We start from the raw sequence: 21,550 nt of genomic DNA, 5'->3' as shown, positions 1-21,550 counted from the left end.
ATGGCCAAAGATGGGCGTGCCTGAATTTCTCAGACACTGTCTTTTCATATCACTTAACATCTTCATTAGAAATGCTTTATGTTTTGCATCAGGTATTGACTCGATGGATGTACACTGTCAGAAAAGGTTACCGTGATATCACCTACCATAACTGGCGACATGGATTCAATGTGGGACAAACTATGTTTACACTTCTCATGGTAAGAAAGCATGCTGCAGATGGATCAGGGTTGGCAATTTCAACCACAACCATTAAGGATATTACTTTAATTTAGTGTTCATTATGTTCTAAAAACTTTCAAATCCACTCTGCAGACAGGTAAAATCAAGAAGTACTACTCAGATCTAGAAGCTTTCGCTATGATTACGGCAGCATTTTGCCATGATATTGATCACCGAGGCACCAATAATTTGTACCAGTTGAAGTAAGTGGAACTGATGTTAATTTCTAATGGCTTTTAAAAATTCATGCTTGTGATGTGAGAGTCACTGATAAGACCAGTATTATTGTATATCCCCAATTTCCCATGAGAATGTGAATGGTGGGCCTCTTTCTTGAACTGCGTGGTTGCAGAGTGCTATTAGGTAGGCAGTTTCTGAATTGTAACCCAGCAATAAAGAAATATATAATAGTTTCTTCAAAGTCAAGATGGTATGCAACTTGAAGGGGAACTTGGAAGTAGCGGTGTCCCCATGCACCTGCAGCCTTTGCCCCTCTAAGTGGTGGAGCTCACAGGTTTGAAAGATGCTGCCACATAAGCCTTGGTGACTTGATGCAGTGCATGCTGCCAGTATTACACACTGCAGCCACAGTACACAAATGGTGGAGGAACTGGGTGTTTGAGCCAGTCGATAGGGTGCCAATCAAATGGATTGCTTTGTTTGTCCTTCTTGGGTGTTATTGGAACCAAACCCATCCTTGTACCACCTACAAGGCAGGTCAAGAGTGTGATGGAGAGGCTTTGGGAAGTCAGGATGTGAGCCACTAGCTGCAAAATCCCTAGCCTTGGACCTGCTGTAGTAGCTTTTTGTGATCGGTCCGGTTCAGTTTCTGGTCAATGGTGATCTTCAGGATGTTGATGGCAGGTGATTCAGAGATGGCAATGTCAAGGGAAGGTGGTTACATTCTCTTTTGTTGGAATTGGTCATTGCCTAATACTTGTGTGGCATAAACCTTACTTGTCACTTATCAGACAAGTTTGTTGTTGCTTCATTATCTGAGGAATTGTGAATGCTGATGAATACTCAGTGTTCGGCTCCAAACAGCCCCACTTTTGGCAATATGCTGAAAGGAAAGTCATTGATGAAGCAGCTGAAGATAGGCCTGAGACTGGGTGTACATGGGTGATTTAGTGTATACTCAAAATATACACAGAATCTTCATTGTAAGCACAAATAAATATGTTAATGAAGAAGAAAATATCTATCCTTTATCAAACTTCTTCACTAAACACATTGAATAATCCATACTGACACATGTAAAGTGTAAACCAAAAAGTGTAAGTTAAAAAATTCAATTCAATGTAAAATCACATACAGAAAGAAAAATGAAGGGGGGGAAAGAAAGATGTTAATAAGAACAAGATGGAAGAGACAGAAAGAAAACTTTTTTAAAAAATTACATGAGGATTTACACCTCAATAATGGTTCACTATTATTCTTACTGTAAAATCCAGGCCAATACCTTCTAAATTCTTTATTCAACAAGCTGAAAAATCTGAAGGAATGAGATTCCTCATTTTTTAGTGCTAGAGAGGTTGTTTGGTAGTAATTAAGATACCGTAAAAGAAAAAATCACTTACATTCATGGACAAGCCCTAACTTTTCTGGCAGGTTTATTACTAATGGTAAATATCATAACCTGAAGTGTTCCACGTGTTTTAATGGAGAGTTTCTGGGTAAGGTATCCATGACGCAATGCTTGTGGAGAATCAGGGCAACTCAAACAGCAACCTCATCATATCAGTATTTAATCAAACACGTGCAGATACCAGAGGTTGTTGTCCGATTTATTCCTCAATAATGGTGAGTGCTGACAGCCTCACTATTATGCATACCACAAAATCCAGGCCAGTAGCTTCCAAATTCTTTTCCTATTCTCCAAAACACACAAAAAAATGTTTGCCATGGATCTTTGCCAGGATATTCTAATCAATTACTGATTAACAATACTGAGATATATGAAGCATATTATAAATCCTGAATCATACATTAAAATGATCCTCAACCACAGATCTCAAGCACCTCTAGCAAGATTGCATGGGTCTTCTATTTTGGAAAGACATCACCTTGAATACAGTAAAACGCTGCTTCAGGATGAGGTCAGTAAGCCAAATATTTCTGAATATATTAGGATATCTTACAACAAAAGTGAAGTTATTTATCTTAAATATTCACTGAATTAACATCTTGATGTTACTGCTTTTCCTTTCCTTTCTCAATGGGTAGAGCTTAAACATTTTTCAGAACCTGAATCAACGTCAACATGAAACAGTCATCCATTTGATGGAAGTTGCTATAATTGCGACTGACTTGGCCTTGTATTTCAAGTAAGCGCTTATTTTTGTTACCTTTTCTTGTTACTCGATAATTCGATAGCTGAAGTGGTGCAAGAGCCTTATTTTCAGATGACTGGAGATTGTAGGAGCTAAACATTTCTTTTAGTCATAAAATATATTCTAATGAATGATCCTACTAGGAAACGAAAACTTTTTGGACACGCAGGAAATCAAAACTTTTTGGACACGCACGAAGCAGTGCTCTGGCAATGGGTCGATAGCTAAATGACGACCCGATCCCGAGCATTAGAAGAGTCCAGTTTGGAGATGTTGAGGGTATATATTAAGGTTTTAGCGATGGAGAGGCCAAGGTAGGGGTGAAAGTGCACAATGTTACTGATGTAGAAATAAGCATTTTTTGTGATGGGTATGATGTGGAATTTAAAGCATAGTTCACAAACCCTGCTGGAGCCTGGGAATGGATTCGCAAAAGAATTTTCAATGGTCGAATAATTGGTAGACACAGTTTATCAATGGTCAATGGAAAAAAAATGGACAAAGTAAACTTAGGAAAGGCATTGAATTAGAACAACGAAAGTTGGGAAAAAATCAATAGGCAACTCATGATCTGTATTTAAACAATCAGATGGAACAACTTAAAAGGACATACTCTAGGAATATGTATTTCAGAATATAAATATAACCTCTACAAAAGTTATATTAAGGTGTTGCATTGCAGTAGTTGTTCTTACTTAGAATACTGTTCTGATGGTTTGCATACTCCAGTGTCACAATCTATTTCTTCACCGACTTACCCGCTATTATTTCCAAAATGTCACATTTTTCTTTTTAATCTTAGAACACTATGTTCAGCTTTGTTCACTATCCTCCCCACAGAAAAAAAAGCTTACATTTGAATATGTGTAGAAAGGAGCAACAAGACTGATCCTAAGTTTGAGGGGATGAGCTATGAAAAAAGATAGAAGAAGCACAAACCTGGAAAGAGGTTGTGAAGATGGATTTCACAGGAGTATAAACAATATTAAACAGTATAGATAAATTAAACTAAATTACTTCAAAGTAAACCAACAAAAGAGGACACAAATAGAAATAAATTTAGAAGATATTAAAAAAACCATCTTGTTGAAAGAAATGACTAGAATATGGAATCATTTATGACTCCCAGATATCTATACATTGAGGCATCCTCTCAGTGGAAACAAATTAAATGGAGTCGAATTGAAAAATAGGCTACTTTAACAATATAATTTTTGAAATGTTTAATAGGAAAAGGACAATGTTTCAAAAGATTGTGGACCATGTCGAAAAAACAGAGAATGAAGAAGAGGCCATAAAGTACATTTCTTCCGACCCAACCAAGAAAGAAATAGTTATGTATGTATTTTGCTCTTCATACTTTTTTTTTAATTTGCTCCAAATTTGTTTTTTATGGCTTTATTGGCCCAATACCTTCTCATCCTGTTGCAGGGCAATGATGATGACAGGATGTGACTTGTCTGCCATTACCAAGCCTTGGGAAGTGCAAAGTAAGGTATGCAAAAATGCCAACCTTATTCGGAATGCAGTTGACATTATGTACTACTCTGAATTTCTAAACAACGTTGACATGTCTGAAGAGACAATAGCCTGAATCTTCTGAGCAGTGGCAATGGATTGCTGCTGTGCTCAAAGATTCTCCCAACCCGATGCTGCTGCATTTCTTCCAGGATCTTTCAATCCCGGCTGTCAAAGAAATATGCAGCTCAGCATCCCTTGTGAACTCCGTTGGGAGTAGAGTTGAGGGAAGACAGAACATGCCTGCTTTTTACAGTATCAGCTGCTGTATGGTAAGTTTAAAGATCCAGATCTGTGAATGTTAGTGAATGGATGAGTGGGTGAAGTGGGTAGTTGGGTAGGGGGTGACTGGGTGAGAGGGTAGGTGGGTGAGGGCAGGGAAGGTAGTTGGGTCACGTCACTATTCGGATGGTCAGGGGGTAGTTGGATCTGTTCAGGCATAGCGGGGGAGTGGTTGGGGGGTGGTTGGGAAGGGAGTGGGGTGTTGGGGGGTAGTCGGGGATTCAGGAAGTGATGGGGGTTGTGTTGGTGGGGTGGTTGGTTATGCAGTTACCCAGGTGTTAGACCAGGTTTTAATCTGTTTAATATTTCCTACTCCAGCTCAGAGTCAGAGACATTCGCAAAGGGTCCCAGGGAACAGGGGAATTGCCGATCGGAAGTTTAAACTTCATGGGCAATTCCCACAAAGGTCCATGTGTCAGGACTTCTTTTTGGTGTTGACATTCATCATCAGTTATATGTCCAATCTCCAATGAACTGGACATTGGAACATTTAGCACAATTAAAACAAAATATTACATTTTAAGTTATTAACAATTGCCTAAATCAATAAATGACTTGTATTGGAAATGTCAACATTGTTACAGATGGAGTGATGATAAGCATGACTACCTTTTGTTATTCATCTAACCACTGACTGAAGAAAGCGAGTTTTAAAAAATGGTGTTTTAACTCAGGAACAGGCAAATGAGAAGTTTTTATAAGTTTTAAAAGAAAGGTAAATATTTATTGTTCAACACTGGAACTGTATCACAGTCATACAGATACACACACATTCAGGAAAAGATCACGACTATAAAAGTAGCATGTGTTTATATTTTATGATTTCAAGAATTCTTTGTCACACTTGCTTTTCCCTGGGATGAAGACTTGAAATGATACAGGCCTGTAATCCTTTTTGTCCACTTAAGAACAGTTATAGTAGTTTAGAAAGATAAATAAAAATAAGTGGATAAAATATAAAAATGAATTTTGAAAAAAGGGGTGAGGATAGAGGAGAGAGTTCATGGTCTGAAGTTGCTGAACTCAATGTTAAGTCCGGAAGGCTGTAAAGTACCAAACTGTAAGAAGAGGTGCTGTTCCTCCAGTTTGCATTGGGCTTCACTGCAACATTGCAGCAGGCCAATGACAGACATGTGGGCATGAGAGCAGGGTGGAGTGTTGAAATGGCAAGCGACAGGGAGGTCTGGGTCATGCTTACAGACAGACTGCAGGTGTTCCACAAAGCGGTCACCCAGTCTGCGTTTGGTCTCTCCAATGTAGAGGAGACCGCATTGGGAGCAGCGAATCCAGTTGACCAAATTTAAGGAGGTGCAAGTGAAGCTCTGCTTCACCTGAAAGGAGTGTTTGGGCCCTTGGATGGTGAGGAAGGAGGAGGTAAAGGGGCAGGTGTTGACCTTCTGTGATTGCATGGGAAGGTGCCGTGGGAGAGGATTGAGATGTAGGGGGTGATGGAGGAGTGGACCAGGGTGTCCCAGAGGGAACAGTCCCTATGGTGAGGGGAAGATGTGTTTGGTGGTGGCATCATGCTGGAGTTGGCGGAAATGGTGGAGGATGATCCTTTGAATGTGGAGCCTGGTGGGGTGAAAGGTGAAGACAAGGGGACCCTATCCTGTTTCTGGGAGGGAGAAGAAGGTGTGAGGATAGAGGCAGGGGAGATGGGTTGGATATGGCTGAGGGCCTGTAAACCACAGTGGGTGGGAAACCTCGGTTAAGGAAGAAGGACATGTCAAAAGTGCCATCTTGGAAAGTGACATCATCAGAACAGATGCAACGGAGGTGAAGGAATTGAGGGAATAGAATGGAATCCTTACAGGAAGCAGGGTGTGAGGAGCTGTAGTCGAGGTAGCTGCGGGAGTCGGTGGGCTTGTAATGAATATTGGTGGACAGTCTATTGCCAGAAAATATTTCAGAGAGGTCAAGGAAGGGAAGGGTAGGAGATGGACCATGTGAAGGTGACAGATGGGTGGAAATTGGAAACAAAATTGATAATTTTTTTACAGGTCCAGATGAGAGCATGAGTGTCTTATTAAAATCCTTACTAGCAACCTTGTCTCTGTCATGTGACCAGAATATCTCTTCCCATTGTGCTCATAAATAGTTTCTGATGGTTAGGCCATTGTCAGACAGTGGAGTCCAGATATTACTCATGCACATTCCATCTTGATAAAATAGAGCTTTTCACACTCATTGTTTCTGAATTTCAAGTTTGAAGTCTTTTTAATTAGATGGAGTCATTATCACAGGAAGGGTCGTTTGCATGTTCATAAAGACTTGGTCAGAAATGCAAATAAGCTCAGTATTCTTACAGTTCCATGTGTTGGCAAAAGAGGTCACCGGACCTCTCAACTCCATTTTGTGTTACAGGAAAGTGTCCATTTCTGATTTATACTTCAGAAGTTCATATTTATAGTTTATAAGATTGTACTGTGTGAGTGTAACAACATGAAAAATAAAAGTACTTGGAGAGCATTTATATTTATTTTGAAATTCCCCAACTATCTTAAAGATTTACTTTTCTTTCAAATGTTTTAGCATATCTCAATGCCCATCTTTGATTACATGGATGTCAGTGTTTTTTGACAGGAATTCATGGTGAAAGAAAATTTCAAAAAAATATTGCCTTGAGCTTATTCCATGAAAATTTCTCTAATCTTCATAAACCAGAATTTCTTAGAATCGTAGAGATTTAGCAAACCATTTTGTATTTTAGACAGAAGTATGTGTATAAAGAGCTCTTAATTTTTATCATGGTGTCCTTTACTAAAGCCAGGATGATGCATTTTGTTGTAATTTACATCTCTTTTACAAACAAATGTATTGATGTTTTGCCAAACACTTCTTCGTGAAATTGTGAATCAAGAATTTAAAAAGAAGCTCAAGCTTTCAGATTTTGATGTATGGAAAAGTAACAAAGAATCTTATGTATTGTTTGAATTTAAATGGCCTTGAATTTAATTTGTGCCAAATTAGCGTAAAGATGCCCTCAATATGTCCTTTCTTTGCTATGTGATACTTTAAAGCCTAATTAAAACCATGTTCTACAAGAGTATTACTTGCATTATACCATCAAATTGGCAATTAAATATTTTCTTCACTTGTCTTTCATACAATGTTTTCATTCCAGGTTGCGTTAATGGTTGCTAATGAATTCTGGGAGCAGGGTGATCTGGAACGAACAGTTTTACAGCAACAGCCAATTGTAAGATCTCAATACTTAAAGTAATGCCAACTTAAGTTTGTTTCAAATTAACAGTTAGATTTCTTGGATAATTAGTGATATATGCTTACAAGAAGAATTAGCTGCGAAAAACGCAACAAAACACAACTTATACATTTCTGAATTAAACTTTTATAATACTACACTAATATAGCAGCACAGCATATATAACTTTGAGAATGCATAATGTAGTATTATGTTTCATACCAATGAATAAAGCTTCACTAATGAAATAACTGTCAAATTTGAAATCTTGGCTTATTCCTTAAACAGCCCATGATGGACAGAAACAAAGGGGATGAACTCCCCAAACTACAAGTTGGTTTCATCGACTTTGTGTGTACTTTTGTGTATAAGGTAAGTACAATGGTTGTTTTATTCTCTATCTGGTCTGAATTAGAATCATGAAATGGTTACAGACAGGAGGCAGACGAACAACCCATCATATCTGTGTCAGCTTTCTGCAAGAGCAATTTAATTAGGGTCCTACTCAGCCCTTTCCCCTTAGCCCTGTAAATTTTCTCTCTTCGGTTGTTTATCCAATTCCATTTTGAAAGCCATGATTGAATCTGGCTGCACCACCCTCTCATAGACACTACATTCCAGATCCTAACCACTCATTGCGTTAAAATGTTTTTCTTCATACTGCCTCTGGTTCTTTTGCCATTCAGCTCAAATTGGTGTCCTTCGGTTCTCGACTTTCCACTCTCGCTCTCTACTCTATCTAGACCCTCATGATTTTGAGCAACTCTATCAAATCTCTCCTCTGCCTTCTCTTCTCCACAGAACAATCCGAGCTTCTTCAACCTATCCAAATAACTAAAGTCCCTTATCACTGGAACTATACTCATAAATCTTTTCTGCACCCTTTCTAAAGTGTCCATATGCTCCCTAAAGTGTGATGCCCAGAACTAGATCTAGCAATGCCCCTTCCTCATTGGGCTGTAAACATACTGATCAAAAAAATTCTCCTGAACACATTTCAGAAACTCTTCCCCTTATCTGCATTTAGACTATTACTGTCTCAGTCTATATTAGAATAATTAAAATCCCACATCATTACTACTCTGTACTCCATCCATCTCTCCGTAATTTCGTAGCATATTTGTTCCTCTACATCTTTCCCACTTGTTGGTGGCCTCTAGAATGCACATGGTGTACAATGATACCTCTATTGTTTCTTAATTCTAACCAAATAAATCCTGTCCTTGATTCCTCTAGGAAATCCTTTCTCTCCAGCACTACAATATTCTCCTTGATCAATGCTGCAAACTCTCCTTCTTTCTTCCCTTTCCTATCTTTTCTGCACATCTAATATCTAGGAATACTTTGTACCCAGTCCTGCCCTTTTTAAGCCAGATCTCTGTTTTAGTTACCATGATAATGCACACTTATCCATTAAATTTTTAACACCATTAAATTATCACTAAACTGACATTTGATAGCTGGGTGCCTTTTGCAGGAATTTTCAAGATTCCATAAAGAAATAACACCAATGTATGATGGACTCCAAAACAACAGAGTTGAATGGAAATTACGAGCTGATGAGTATGATGAAAAGATGAAGCTGATTGAAGAACAAAGGAAGGAACAAGAAGAAATGGCTGTCAAAAAGGGTTAGGAGATTCTTCAATTTGTTAATTTTTTTCCTCCCATTGAGTTCCAATGAGACTCACTTTAGTTAAGAGCTCCCAGTATTAATTTACCCAAATTGGTATATTTTTACTTTGCTGTTTTGAACAAAGGAACCTATTGCTCTAGCAATGTTGAAATTGAGGAAATACTTTGGGATTTGTAGGTTTATTATAAATTTACCATAGACTAACATCACAGCATAACTTGGAAGTCCAAAGAGAATATGCGTTAAGAAGGCCAACTTGCTGAGTTAGTAATTTTTTCTGTAAAGCCAGTGGTCTCGATATTTTAAAAGAACTTCCTACTTTCATTCTGTGGGACTTATGATCCTGGGAGACTTGTGCACTGCACAGTTTTAGTGTGAACTGCTTAAGTGCTAATTGGTGCATTAAATGAGTTAGTTTATGTCCAGAAGAAAACAGTAGAAAATGACAGGCAAAGTTGATGCCTTCTTCCCTGGCTGCATGAAGGTGTGAAGTGAGGAGGCAAAGAAAATAGTTTATAAATAGACAGAAAAAAGTTAAGGTCAAATTCTTGATCATACTTTAATAGTGGTCACAGAGTTGAGTAGGAGACAGAGACAGAGAAAGCATGACTAATTATGTGATACATTTCAACACAGGTAAGTTTGAAAATATAAGAGCAGGGTGATGGAATACAATTTTTCTTTAATACAAACACAATATGTTAAGAGTGAATTGCTGAATCAAAATGTATTTTTTCTGCTTTGTGACAGAGACCCAAACTGTCTCAGCATTGGTAACAGCAGAACCCAAAAAACAGATAAATCAGGAGTGTTACGTGAAAAGTACAATTATTGTTTAGAGAAGTTTTATTAGGTATGTTAGGATCCTTGTAGAAACTGATAACTTTTAAAAGAAAGGAATCCTCACAATGTCAATGGAAAGAAAATTGATGGACAAGATTCATTTTTAAAAAACTTTTACTGCAAAAAACCAAATAAAACCAACATGATTCAAACATTAATTAACAAGCAAAAGATATTTCAAATCAAAAGGTAAATTTCACTTTAAAATAGCCAATGCAACAAAGTTGTGCCTCACGTGGTTACAAGCACTTGCATTACTTCCCACACAAATGTAGCACCATGTGCAATCTCTCAGTCTTTTCAACTCGGCCTCCATTTTGTAGGATTTCTCACTTCCCATCTAATCATTTTGGCCCTTGAGTCACACTCACCAGGAGCCATATTCAATCTGAAGTCCCCAGACACTTTTCACACCGACAGGGTGCATATCTATGAATCCTTTCTCACTTGACTCACAAAGGTCCTGATGACGCAGAATCCCCAGAGGCTCCCATATCCTTTAAATGGTCTAGCTGGCTCTGGCAACACTGAGACAGCAGCAATCCACAATCCTTTGCTCTTCCCATCTTCAGTCCTCTATTCTTTCAAACTATATAACGCACAGTAACACTGCCTCTGTTCTATTTTCCTGCATTGGTGCAGCTCCAAGAACACTCAAGAAGCTCAACACTATCCAAGGCAAAACAGCCTGCTTGATCAGCACCTCATCCACCATCTTAAACATTCACACTCTCCACAACTGGCACACAAAGGCAGCAGTGTGTACCACCTATAAGATGCACTGCAGAAACTCACCAAGGCTTCTTCGACAGCATCTTTCAAACACACAACCTCTACCATCTAGCAGATGTATGGGAAAACCACTGCCTTCAAGTTCCTCTCCAAGTCACACACCATCCTGACTTGCATCTACATTGCCATTGCTTCACTGTCACTGTGTCAAAAACTTGGTGCTTCCTCCTTAGCAGCATAATGGGTTGCCTAAACCACACAGATTGCAATGGTTCACAATAGCAGCTTACTTCCAGCTTCTCAAGGATAAATAGGTATAGGCAATTATTTCTGGTCTTTCCAGCGACACAGTCATCCCCAGAACGAATGAAGAAGTCTTTTTAGATCTATCTAATTACATAGTTTATATCTCATAATCATATTGCTGCAGGATGTTTTCACTTTAATTTTATACATAAACTCGTTCTAAAAAGCTCAATGTAAACAAAACTGAGATTTCACTCACTTTATCTTCCTGCAGCAGCAAATGGAGAAGTAGGAGGTGGAGTCGAAGGAAATGAAGGGAAACGTGGAGGAAAATCCAGAACATGTGAAATATTTTAAAAACTTTGTGAATGAACATTCACAACTTCACATCTTAGGCATATTACAAACTGTTTAACAATGACCCACCAGAAGATTCACTGGCTTACTAGCACATGTTCAACAAACTTTTAAGCAATAATTTTAAAAATATTTTCTTAGGGTGTGAGCATCGCTGGCAAGGCCAGTGTTTATTGCCCATCCCTAAATGTCCTTTAGGAACTGGTGGTAAACTGCTTCCTTGAACCATGTGGTGTAGGTACACCCACAGTACTTTTTTCTTGTAGCAGTTGATACAACTCAATAGCTTGCAATGCCATTTCAGAGGGCAGTTGAAAATTAATGACATTGCTGTGGGTCTGCAGTCATATATAGGTCAAACTGGGTAAGGATGGCCAGTTTCCTCCCCTGAAAGACATTAGTGAACCCGATGGGTTTTTATGACAATCTAGCAGTTTCATAATCATTATTAATGAGATTGCTATTTTATTCCAGATTTATTAATCGATTGAATTTAAAATACCTCAGCCACCACGCTGGCATTTGAACTCATGTCTCCAGAGCATTAGCCCAGGCCTCTGGATTACAGGTCCAATAACATTACCACTATACTGCCATCCCCCTACCAAGAATAAATAATAACAAACAACCCGTTACTTCACTGTAACAAAAATCCAATCCTACTCCAGTCAAGTAATCAATGAACTTTCATTTGATTGTGTCCATTATTTATATGTGGTGTAATTATCCACATCAGAAAGTAAACCTTCCCATCAGCACTTCAGCCTTTGGAATCTATTAATTTCAGTAAGTTGATAGGCATATACTTTATAGTTACGAGGTTTAAAGCTAATTGATAGATGCATTGGAGTGTTATTGAATCTGCATTTATGACATCCTGCAAAGCATGGCAGTCTTGTGGTGCAGTGGGTAGTGTCCTTTCCTCTAAGCCAGAAGGAGTGGGTTTGAGTCCCACCCCAGGATTCAGTGGGTTAAGGAAGTTGCATTCATAACATGGCCAAACAGGGTGGGTGTCAACCTGTAAACCCAATAGTAGGTGGTAAGACCAGGAGAGGCTCCTGGTCAGCCATATGATAGAAAGAATATTGTAGCCTCTACCATCACTATCCATAGTTCCAGATTACAACATGCATGTAAAAGTGTATATTGCCACAACAACTTAGACTTCCTGAGTAATCTGGAACACACCACCACTACCACCACAAAGCATGAAAGAGCTGGCACACACTAAGAAAACTAAAAACAATTTATAACTGGAACAGAACCCTGACTAAAATCCTAAGAGCAACAGATCTGTTCCAAGGTAACAGAATAAGTTCAATTATTTTTTATTACATTGGATTTCAAGATTTTTATTAACATTTTGGGAATATATCCCATAATTCAATTTGTTTGTCCATGAAATCTAAAACCTAATGGCTTCATATATAACAAAAAAAAGTTATAATGGGAGTGCACAGGGACATGAACTTGCTAAGATTTAAGCTGCAGATAAATCCAATATTCCTTCTGTTGCATTATGAATTAAACATCATGAATTTCAGAAATTGTGCTTTAATTTTTAAAAAAATAGCATGTTAAATTGAGTGTCAGACTGGCCATTAAGAATGGTTAAGTAGGAAGTGGAAATGTCACACGGAAGCAGTAACTTGTGAAATTAGGGTTAAGGCACATTGTTGAAAGCTTTGTTCTACACCATGGCTTGGTATTCTACGCTTGACTAGACAGTGTTCAACAATGTTCATTACAAAATGTACAAAGGAACCTAAGAATAAGTAAAAGGGAGCTTATTGGAATTAATTTAAGTTTTAAAAAATAGTAGCAGAGAAAAGAATGGAACTTTAACCTCCAAGACCTAATGGTTTTTACACCAGGGTACTAAAAGAAACACTTGACAAGTATGAGCTGATCTGAGTCAGATTGGTTAGGTGAAAGGTCTGATTACATTAGCTAAATTTTTTTTAGAGGCCACTAATATGACGGATGGGGATTGTCTATGGATGTTGTCTATATGGATTTCCAGAAGTCTTTTAATAAGGTTCCACATAACAGATTATTAGCAAATATAAAACTCCACAATTAAGAGGTAGCTTTGTGCCATGATTTAGTAATTGCAGGTAGGAGCGAAAAGAATGAAGGGAATCCTGATTGGCAGGGTATGATAGGTGGTGTTCCACAGTGATCTGTGTATCCACTTTTGCCAATGAACTAAAGGAAGAGGGACAGTAAATTGTGCAGAATGGAAGCAGAACATTGCAAAAGGACTAAGACAAATTAAGGAAGTTGTAAAACAATGTCAGATGGAGTTCAGTGTGGGGAAGTGAGAGGTTTGGATCCAGGAAAAGAAAACTAGCATGTTTCCTTCATCATGAGAGACTAGGAACTGTGGAAGAACAAACCTACTTGGTTCCATGTACAGAAATCATTAAAATCTAGTGGGCAGATATGACAAATCTAAGAAAATGTTGGCCTTTCTCTCAAGGAGGTCAGAAAACAAAGGGGATGAAGTTTTGTTTCAGTTGTACAGAACCTTGGTCAGGCCCAATCTGGAGGACTGTATAGTTCTGGACACCACACCTCGAAGTATTTATTGACTTGGAGGGAGTACAGTGCAAATTCGCAGAATACCACCAGAGCTTAAAGGGTTAAATTATGAGGACATGTTATATAAACTTGATCTATATTTCCTCTATTGGTGGAATCCAGAACAAGAGGACAAAGTACTATAATTAGAGCTAGGCCATTTAAGAGTGAGATTAGGAAGCACTTTTCACACAAAGTTAAGTAAAAAGCAGGAACATTTTCCACTAAAAACCGACAGGCGCTGGGAGAATTGAAATTTTCACAATTGACAGCGTAGATTTTTGTCAGCTAATGGTATCAAGGGAAATGGATCCAAGGATGGAGTTGAAGTATAGATCAGAAATGATCTGACGGAATGCTGGAACAAGCTTGAGGGACTCAATAGTCTACCCTTGTCCCTATGTAAAACTGGTGCTGGGCAATAGAACAACAATCCATAGCAAAGTTTCAAAATCATTAAGTAATATATTTTGAACCCTACCAATGACTGACTGTATTTTCTGAATACTACAGATATCGCATCCTCTACATTATAGACATAATCCCAATAAATTTGTTGAGCACTGTCTTTCAAAAAGCTAAGCTGGTTTTGGAGACTTTTGCCAGCACTTTTCTCTCTAATTACACCGGTTTTCTGCTCTTGGCAGTAACATCACTATCAACAGTTATGATCAGCAAACTCCACATTCAAAGCAATTCTATGCATTTTACTGCAATAATATAATTTCCCAAGTTAACATTCATTGTACCTGTATGCAGAAGCTGACCTGTTGAGTAAATAATGTGCTTTTATTTACAACAAACAGTGGAGAATGGCAGCTGATAATATAAGGGCAGAAGATACACTGCCCATTTTATGACTATATAGGCACATTTGTATCAGCTGAGATGAAGATACATCTGTAGAAATACAAGTACACTCTAAGATGTGAAAGTAAAAAAAAAGTTGTGTTGTCAATATTAATTATTACCCAGTATTTGCTTTCTACCTACAAAAATGGTATTGTGCACCAATTTCTCATGTTGAAGACATTTATTAAACAATTATTTTGGGATAAAAACAGAAAATGCTGGAAAAACTCAGCAGGTCTGGCAGCATCTGTGAAGAGAGAAACAGAGTTAACATTCTGAGTTCATATGACTAGTCATACAGACCTGGTGAGTTTTTCGAGCATTTTCTGTTTTTATTTCAGATTTCCAGCATCTGCAGTATTTTGCTTTTAACTATATTTGGGATCTGACTTGTGTGCTGCGGTAATACAGAAACAATTGTTCAAAATAAAGTTCATTTGCATGGATAGCCAGATACCAGTAAAAAAACACTGCAATAGACAACAAATAGAGTTTTAATTTGGGCATAACTTATGTGCTATAAAAAATCCTGCACAGAAAGCCATCAAGCAGACTAAGGGAGACAATAGGTTTACTTGAAACATGAAAGGAGTTGATTACAAAGAATACTAGGCAGGGAATTCTGCTGATTACCAGATATGCTGCTTTTTGAAGATGCAAGTATCTTACACAATAGAAAATAATTGTGTAGGAGCTGGTCACATGCTGATATTGGGACAATCGAATTTCTCCAAAACACAGCACATATTACTTCCTCTTCACATGTAGTCACATCTTGCCTATTGTTACAATCCCATCTGAGATTACCCCTGGACAAGTCTGATCCCAAATCCCAGCTTGATAGATCCTAACTTTTTTTTATTTATTTAGAAATGTGGAGTGTGGTTACTGAACAGTCACAGGAATCAGCTGATGAACTTTTAACAAAAGAGTAAAACATTTATTTAACAAGAAAAGATGAACTATAATACTCCTTCACCCACAATTATACCTTTACAGAAATATACAGATTTGTTTACAGGTTACAATAGCTATCTTATGCTTTAATGTCTACAGTAAGTACACAGTCCATGTACCAAAAAGCACGCTGTGCTCAGTCACACCACAGTCTGAAACCAAGAGACAAATGCCACCCCAGACAGATGCTATGGATCTCTCATCAACTCCCCACCCCCCGGTGCTTGCTACACTGAGTGCCAACTGGTATCACTGAAGTCCACCCTTCACATGAGAGTTTCCAATCTCCACTCTCCTTGGAATCTTCTCCCAAACCAACACTTTCTCTGAGACAGCTTCGACAAGGGTTCACTTCCAGAGTTTCGAACTCTCCTGATCTTCCTCTTACTCGGGTCACCACATGCTTTCAAGCTGTTTTTCCACACACTCTCACCGACTCAGCCGTCAACAGTACCACTGCTTCACATCCCATAGCAAAGAGTTACAGACCTTCAGTTGTCTCTTTGGACCTTCCTGCCTCTTACAAGCCATTCTTGCTTTAAATCTGCTTTCTGCAGCTTTTGTCTCTTTAAACTGAAGCTTGGAGCCTTCCTCTCTGCCCTCATTCTTGACTTCATTGACAGGACCTTTTCCAGTTTCCTATCCTTGTTTTGACTAGAAAGTCCGCTTGGGACTTTCCCCTTTTTCCATCTCACTCCTTTGGCGTTGGGACTTTTTGGTTCTTTTCGGAAATCTGCAGCTTCCTCTCCCAGTGTCCAGTCTCTCTGGGGTCCTGGTTTCAAGCTGAACTTAAAGCTGTTGTTTTTCAGTCTGTGTGTGTGTGTTTGTGGGAGAGACCTGCCTCTCTGGACCCCTGTTGTTAGGCAACAGTCCAAATCTTCTACTTTTGCTTGTTTACCCTAGCTGCAACAATTGTAAAAAACCTCTTTAGAAATGCCGGCACCTTTTAAAAATGAAACTAAAATTCAATTTGACCTTAACACAAATACAGAAATACAAATCAAACTTAAACATTAAAGCTAAAACTCATTCCTAATGCCCACAAATACCAATATAACATACTTAAACTGTTTCCATTTCCTAACACTTTGCAGCAATTCCACAATACATTGGTAGGCAGTTTAAAATTCTACGCCCAAATGAAAACAGTAGTAATTGGTGCCAGAAACACTTATGATTGTCTGAAATGTGGATGGTTAAAGATCATATGGTAGTTATGGAAGTGTCAGCCTTGTTAAGATGTCCGCTTTGACTTAGCGTCTCCTTTGCTGTACCTAGGCATCCGAACCCTGATTACTACAAGGTGTCTATCTTGTTAGTAGTGCACTTGTGTGGTTTCAGTCTAATCTATCCAAACATATTAGAATATTATCAACCAATTAATTTTCTTTTCATCACTGCACCATCACCTTGGGAATTTCCTAAGAATCCATCTTTGGCTCCCTCCTTCCTCATCTGCCTCACGGCAACAACATTTGTTAACATGGATCCATCCATGAAGTTCAGTTCCACCTATCCACATATTCTCGACCTCTCCACTGCTCTGGGCTGGCAGACTGCTTGCCCAGCATAGTCTTGGATGAGCAACAATTTCATCCAGCTATTGGAAAACACAGGGAAAACAAAAATCATTATTCTTGACCCATTATAAACTTTGTACCATCGCTACTGGTTCCCCCACCTATTGTCTCAGACTGTTTAAAAACTTCATATTTTCTTTGACTCAGCTGAGCTCCCGGCCTCATGTCTTCTCTGTCACAAATACAGCCTTCTTTGACCTCTGTAACAGTGACTATCTCCGCCCCAAGCTCAGCCCATTTGCCAGTGAAACTCTCGTCTTTGCTGTGTCACCTCTAGATTCAATTATTGCAATGGTTGTCCTTCCAACCTCCATAAATTTCAACCTGTCCAAAAAAACTGTTGCTAATATCCCGTCTCACAGCAAATCCCACTCATCCATCACCTTTGTGCTCGCTGACCTATATTAACTCTGAGGCCATAAAACTAATATTTCCATGTGTTTAACCCCTTTCATGAGTTCACCACAGCCCATCTCTGTTACTTTTTGTGCTACAACCCATTACCTTAAACTGCCTGTTCCTCTGACTCTGGGCTCTTGTACATTCCCTACCTTACCCCTTCTCTTCAGCCCACCATTGGTGACAACACTTTCCTAGGATTTTTCCCTGGCATTCCATCCCTAAATTTCCCCTCTCTCCTTTTAGGAGCCTCCTTGGTTACCCATGACAAGCTCTTGATCGCCCCTCTCATGTCCATTTTCCCCCTTAAATTTCTTTGTGACATTTTTACTATTAAAGATGCTATGTAAATGCAAGTTGTAGTAGTTGAAGAAGTCTTTTTGTCCACATTGATATTTCCAGCAGTTATTCAGCAGTGCAAATGTTGCTTTTTGGAAGAAAATGTAACCCAATTAGGCGGGAGAGTGGGGTGCTATCTTACATTTAGATACTTTGGCTGGCCAGATTTTGTGACTGTCAGAAATTTAACTTAATAGGTTTGATTCCCTATGGACACTGTTTGCAGGGTGCCTAGGTATATTATACTGATCTTAGATTGCAGAATTCATTGCAGCCTATCCCAGAATTGATACACCCTGCCAGGAGTGATCACAGCCCCAATTTTTAACAGAAGCATAAAATCATGGCTCACATTTACATAGCAAAATTGGGAAAATCTAACAATGAGCGACGGACAATTTCATTACCAAAGTAATGATGATAGAGCCTAGGTCTGTCAGATTAAAATAGCATTGGCTTCAGCGCTCTGATTTGATGACAGTCTTAGGACTGCTGCTTATTGCAAATTTGAAAGTGTGTATAATATTGTGGAATAGGATGTATCAAAGTAATTGAGATATACATGTGCGGACATAAGCAGATTTCTCTGCAATGGATTGGGAATTTAACCAAGCTTTAAATATGGACTTAGATTTAGTCTTTAAGTCTCCTGCTTACCCAAAGTACACTATATATAACCTAATCTCATGGAGAAGGTTGGTGATATTTATCTTCAAGGGCGTTTCAGAAAAAGCATTTCACTGTTATCCAAATTATGCACGAAATCCATCCTACTTAACATAGGAAGGTATAGAAAAGGTGACTGCTTCTTTCCCATATCAAAGAATGGCCTTTGAACTAGTGAAGATTAGCTTACAAATTCTATAGTGACAACAGCAGACTTCCACAGTGATATCATTCCCTGTATTTTGAACGTGATACTGGTTTTGGACTGAGCTTTTAGTTACTATTTTATTGAAAAGGGTCTCAACTGTCACCCCTTTTTTAACATAATGGGTGTCTCATTGAAGGCAAAGAATTGTCTTTGACAGTATGAAAATTTACATCCTGTTACAAATAGCATCCTACAAGTGTATATACAGCTTTATTAATAACATGCATTTAATATCAGGCAGAATATGGTTTCTGCTTGTTGGCAGCACTAAAATAACTTTCTGTTAATTTCACAAAAATGTCTCCCATCACTGCATAATTAACAGTGAGTGAATCATTGAATTTTTCCTTCTTTAAAGGAGTTAAAGTGGATACTGGTCCATTAGTCCTTAAGCAAAATTCTAACCAGTAAAGAGCTTAATGCCTGCTCACCTTATATATATCATGCAACGTTCCCTAATGAGGTGCATGGCAAGAGATTAATTTCAAGAGATTTCTTCACTTCAAGAGATTCTTCAAAGGCACAATGAGGAGCGAGACCTAATTGATCCTCTCTGTGATATGTGTAGTTTAAAACATTGTTTGGACTTCAAATTTTGCTGTTATATATTAAAGTATAAATATGTGTGATTTATGGTTTTAGCCTGGATGAATCTAGTTTGAAGGTCAGTACTTTCCACTATTTAGGAACCTTACATAAAGTACACATTTACTGCTGTCAGATTACTAAATCTGGCCTTTGTTATTGTACGGAAGGACAGAAATACCCAGAGATTGTGATCAAATCATAAGGGACACAGCATATTTTCATATGCACATGCACATTTGCATTTGAACAGGAAAACAAAAGCATTCCAAGAGCCTGATCTATAACCACTATATGCTTCTGGCATTCTCAGCCATGCTAATAGTGCACAACACCTTTTATTTAATAACTGTATTTGAAATCCATTGAAGCAGTATTGATTTTGGCTAGAAAGGTAAGGTTAATTTTCTTTTTTAAACTTTTTCCTTGGTCTAAAACATGCAGCACTGTAGGAGAACAGAGTCATCATGTTTACACTTGGGCTCCGAAAAATGTTCATGCAAAGGAAAGAATTTTGTGCCAATTCCAACAGCCAGCAAATTGGATTATTGAGATTTTATAGTCTTGTTATTATAAATTACAACATAGATGAGTAATTTGATATAGTTGCTTTAACTTATGACTATTCCAAGTTCATGGCATGCAATCCAAGTTTATATATGAATTGGGAGCCGCAAAACTGAGGTGTAACAATACCACCAGTAGCAGGAAAAAAGTAATTACAGCATAACATTTTTATAGGTATATTTTCCATTATAAATGTAGGCATAGAAATTTATAATAGTTGTTGTCTACTAGTCAATCTCCCATGACATTACATATTTTAAGCCATAATATGGTCTTTCTTACCTGTCTAGTGTTGCTATTTTTCTGTCTCAGCTCTTCTGTTTTTTCTTTTTTCTCTCTCCCCACAACTTTTATTTTTGCCTCAATTTGTATTTTTCTTATTTTGTTCCTTTTTGGGTGGGGGATATTGCATGGCATTGTATGTTAATTAAAAGATAGGTTGCAGTTAGGTTTGGTGTTGCTGGTGAAAAAGTGATCTTCTGTGGCTCCCTTCCCATCTCACCCTCTAATCATCCCAACCCCTTCATCTTGCTTCTACCACTCCTCAATGCCATTAATTCCCCTAGCTAAGATCACTTCAACTACGTACTCTATCCTTGTACTCTCTCCTTCTGCTCTGTCATTTACCTTACCCTTAACCCTCAATCCATTCCCCCATTCAATCCTCATCAAAAGCAGGTGAGAAAGGGCTAGATGTTCTGTCATTCTTAACCTGTTTTTCTATGCTCCTTTTCCTCCTTTCTTTCAAGGTGGCTTGTTTGCCTTCAATATTCAAATTGTACTTTAAAAAGTAGAACAAGGAAAGACTTGTTTGACTGAATCTCTGTCTGCATCTCTCTGACCCATAACGTGTTAGAATTTAGAATCTCGACTCTCAGCTGTAAACAACCAGTGTTTACCCTTCCTAAGTTCAACAGACTGGATTTTTAAGAAGATCTGGATCGAAAATAGTTTTATTTCATTTTAATACTTTCAAGGAAATAGCATAAGTTATAACAATTTAGGAAGCCGTAATTGGTTCTGGCTTCTATGGAGTACAGGTTCAAGGGCTGGGAGATGCAATTACGACAAGTAGAATATGTAAATACAGTGTGCCAAATTTACATAGGCATTCTAATCTAAAAGGGAACAGAGGAATTTGTGATGGAAAAAGTCAACACAAAATGCAAAAGAAACATGACACGAGAAAGACTTTGTAGATGGAAAGTGTTCACAGTCTAAGATTTTTAATATATTAGCAATAAATGTATAGAAACTGTTGAATGAGACAATGTTTTTTGATGAAAAATAGGAAGATGTTTTATTATAAGTTGCCCTTCAGAAATATATTTTATTTTTACAGCATAGTTTTTAAGGCTACTGGTTGTCTTAATTTAATTAATAAATATGTTCCTTCTGATATCAATCTTCTAGACAGGTTTATGAGGAAAATCCTATTATGGA

General features: G+C 38.1%; 2 protein-coding genes across 4 annotated transcripts in view; one reads left to right on the top strand and one right to left on the bottom strand.

The window, feature by feature from the left end:
• The window catches only part of pde6c (phosphodiesterase 6C, cGMP-specific, cone, alpha prime), a 33,081-nt gene extending 21,512 nt beyond the window's left edge, over positions 1–11,569 (top strand). The window contains exons 13-22 of one of the 2 annotated variants that reach the window (XM_041210450.1): positions 93–200; positions 316–425; positions 2,234–2,321; positions 2,449–2,549; positions 3,786–3,893; positions 3,987–4,050; positions 7,480–7,554; positions 7,846–7,929; positions 9,035–9,188; positions 11,289–11,569. In XM_041210450.1, coding sequence (XP_041066384.1) covers positions 93–200; positions 316–425; positions 2,234–2,321; positions 2,449–2,549; positions 3,786–3,893; positions 3,987–4,050; positions 7,480–7,554; positions 7,846–7,929; positions 9,035–9,188; positions 11,289–11,371 — 975 coding nt within the window. In that variant the 3' untranslated portion in view covers positions 11,372–11,569. The remainder of the gene's footprint in view (positions 1–92; positions 201–315; positions 426–2,233; positions 2,322–2,448; positions 2,550–3,785; positions 3,894–3,986; positions 4,051–7,479; positions 7,555–7,845; positions 7,930–9,034; positions 9,189–11,288) is intronic. The other variant, XM_041210451.1, reaches the window with a different exon arrangement.
• fra10ac1 (FRA10A associated CGG repeat 1) overlaps positions 1–21,550 on the bottom strand; it is an 89,266-nt gene that overhangs the window by 35,301 nt on the left and 32,415 nt on the right. The window lies entirely within an intron of this gene.

Source organism: Carcharodon carcharias, chromosome 17 (genome assembly GCF_017639515.1).
Source record: "Carcharodon carcharias isolate sCarCar2 chromosome 17, sCarCar2.pri, whole genome shotgun sequence".
In the NCBI taxonomy this organism is placed as follows: domain Eukaryota; kingdom Metazoa; phylum Chordata; class Chondrichthyes; order Lamniformes; family Lamnidae; genus Carcharodon; species Carcharodon carcharias.
Note: the sequence above shows the minus strand (reverse complement) of the source record. Positions and strands in the feature narration are given on the sequence as shown.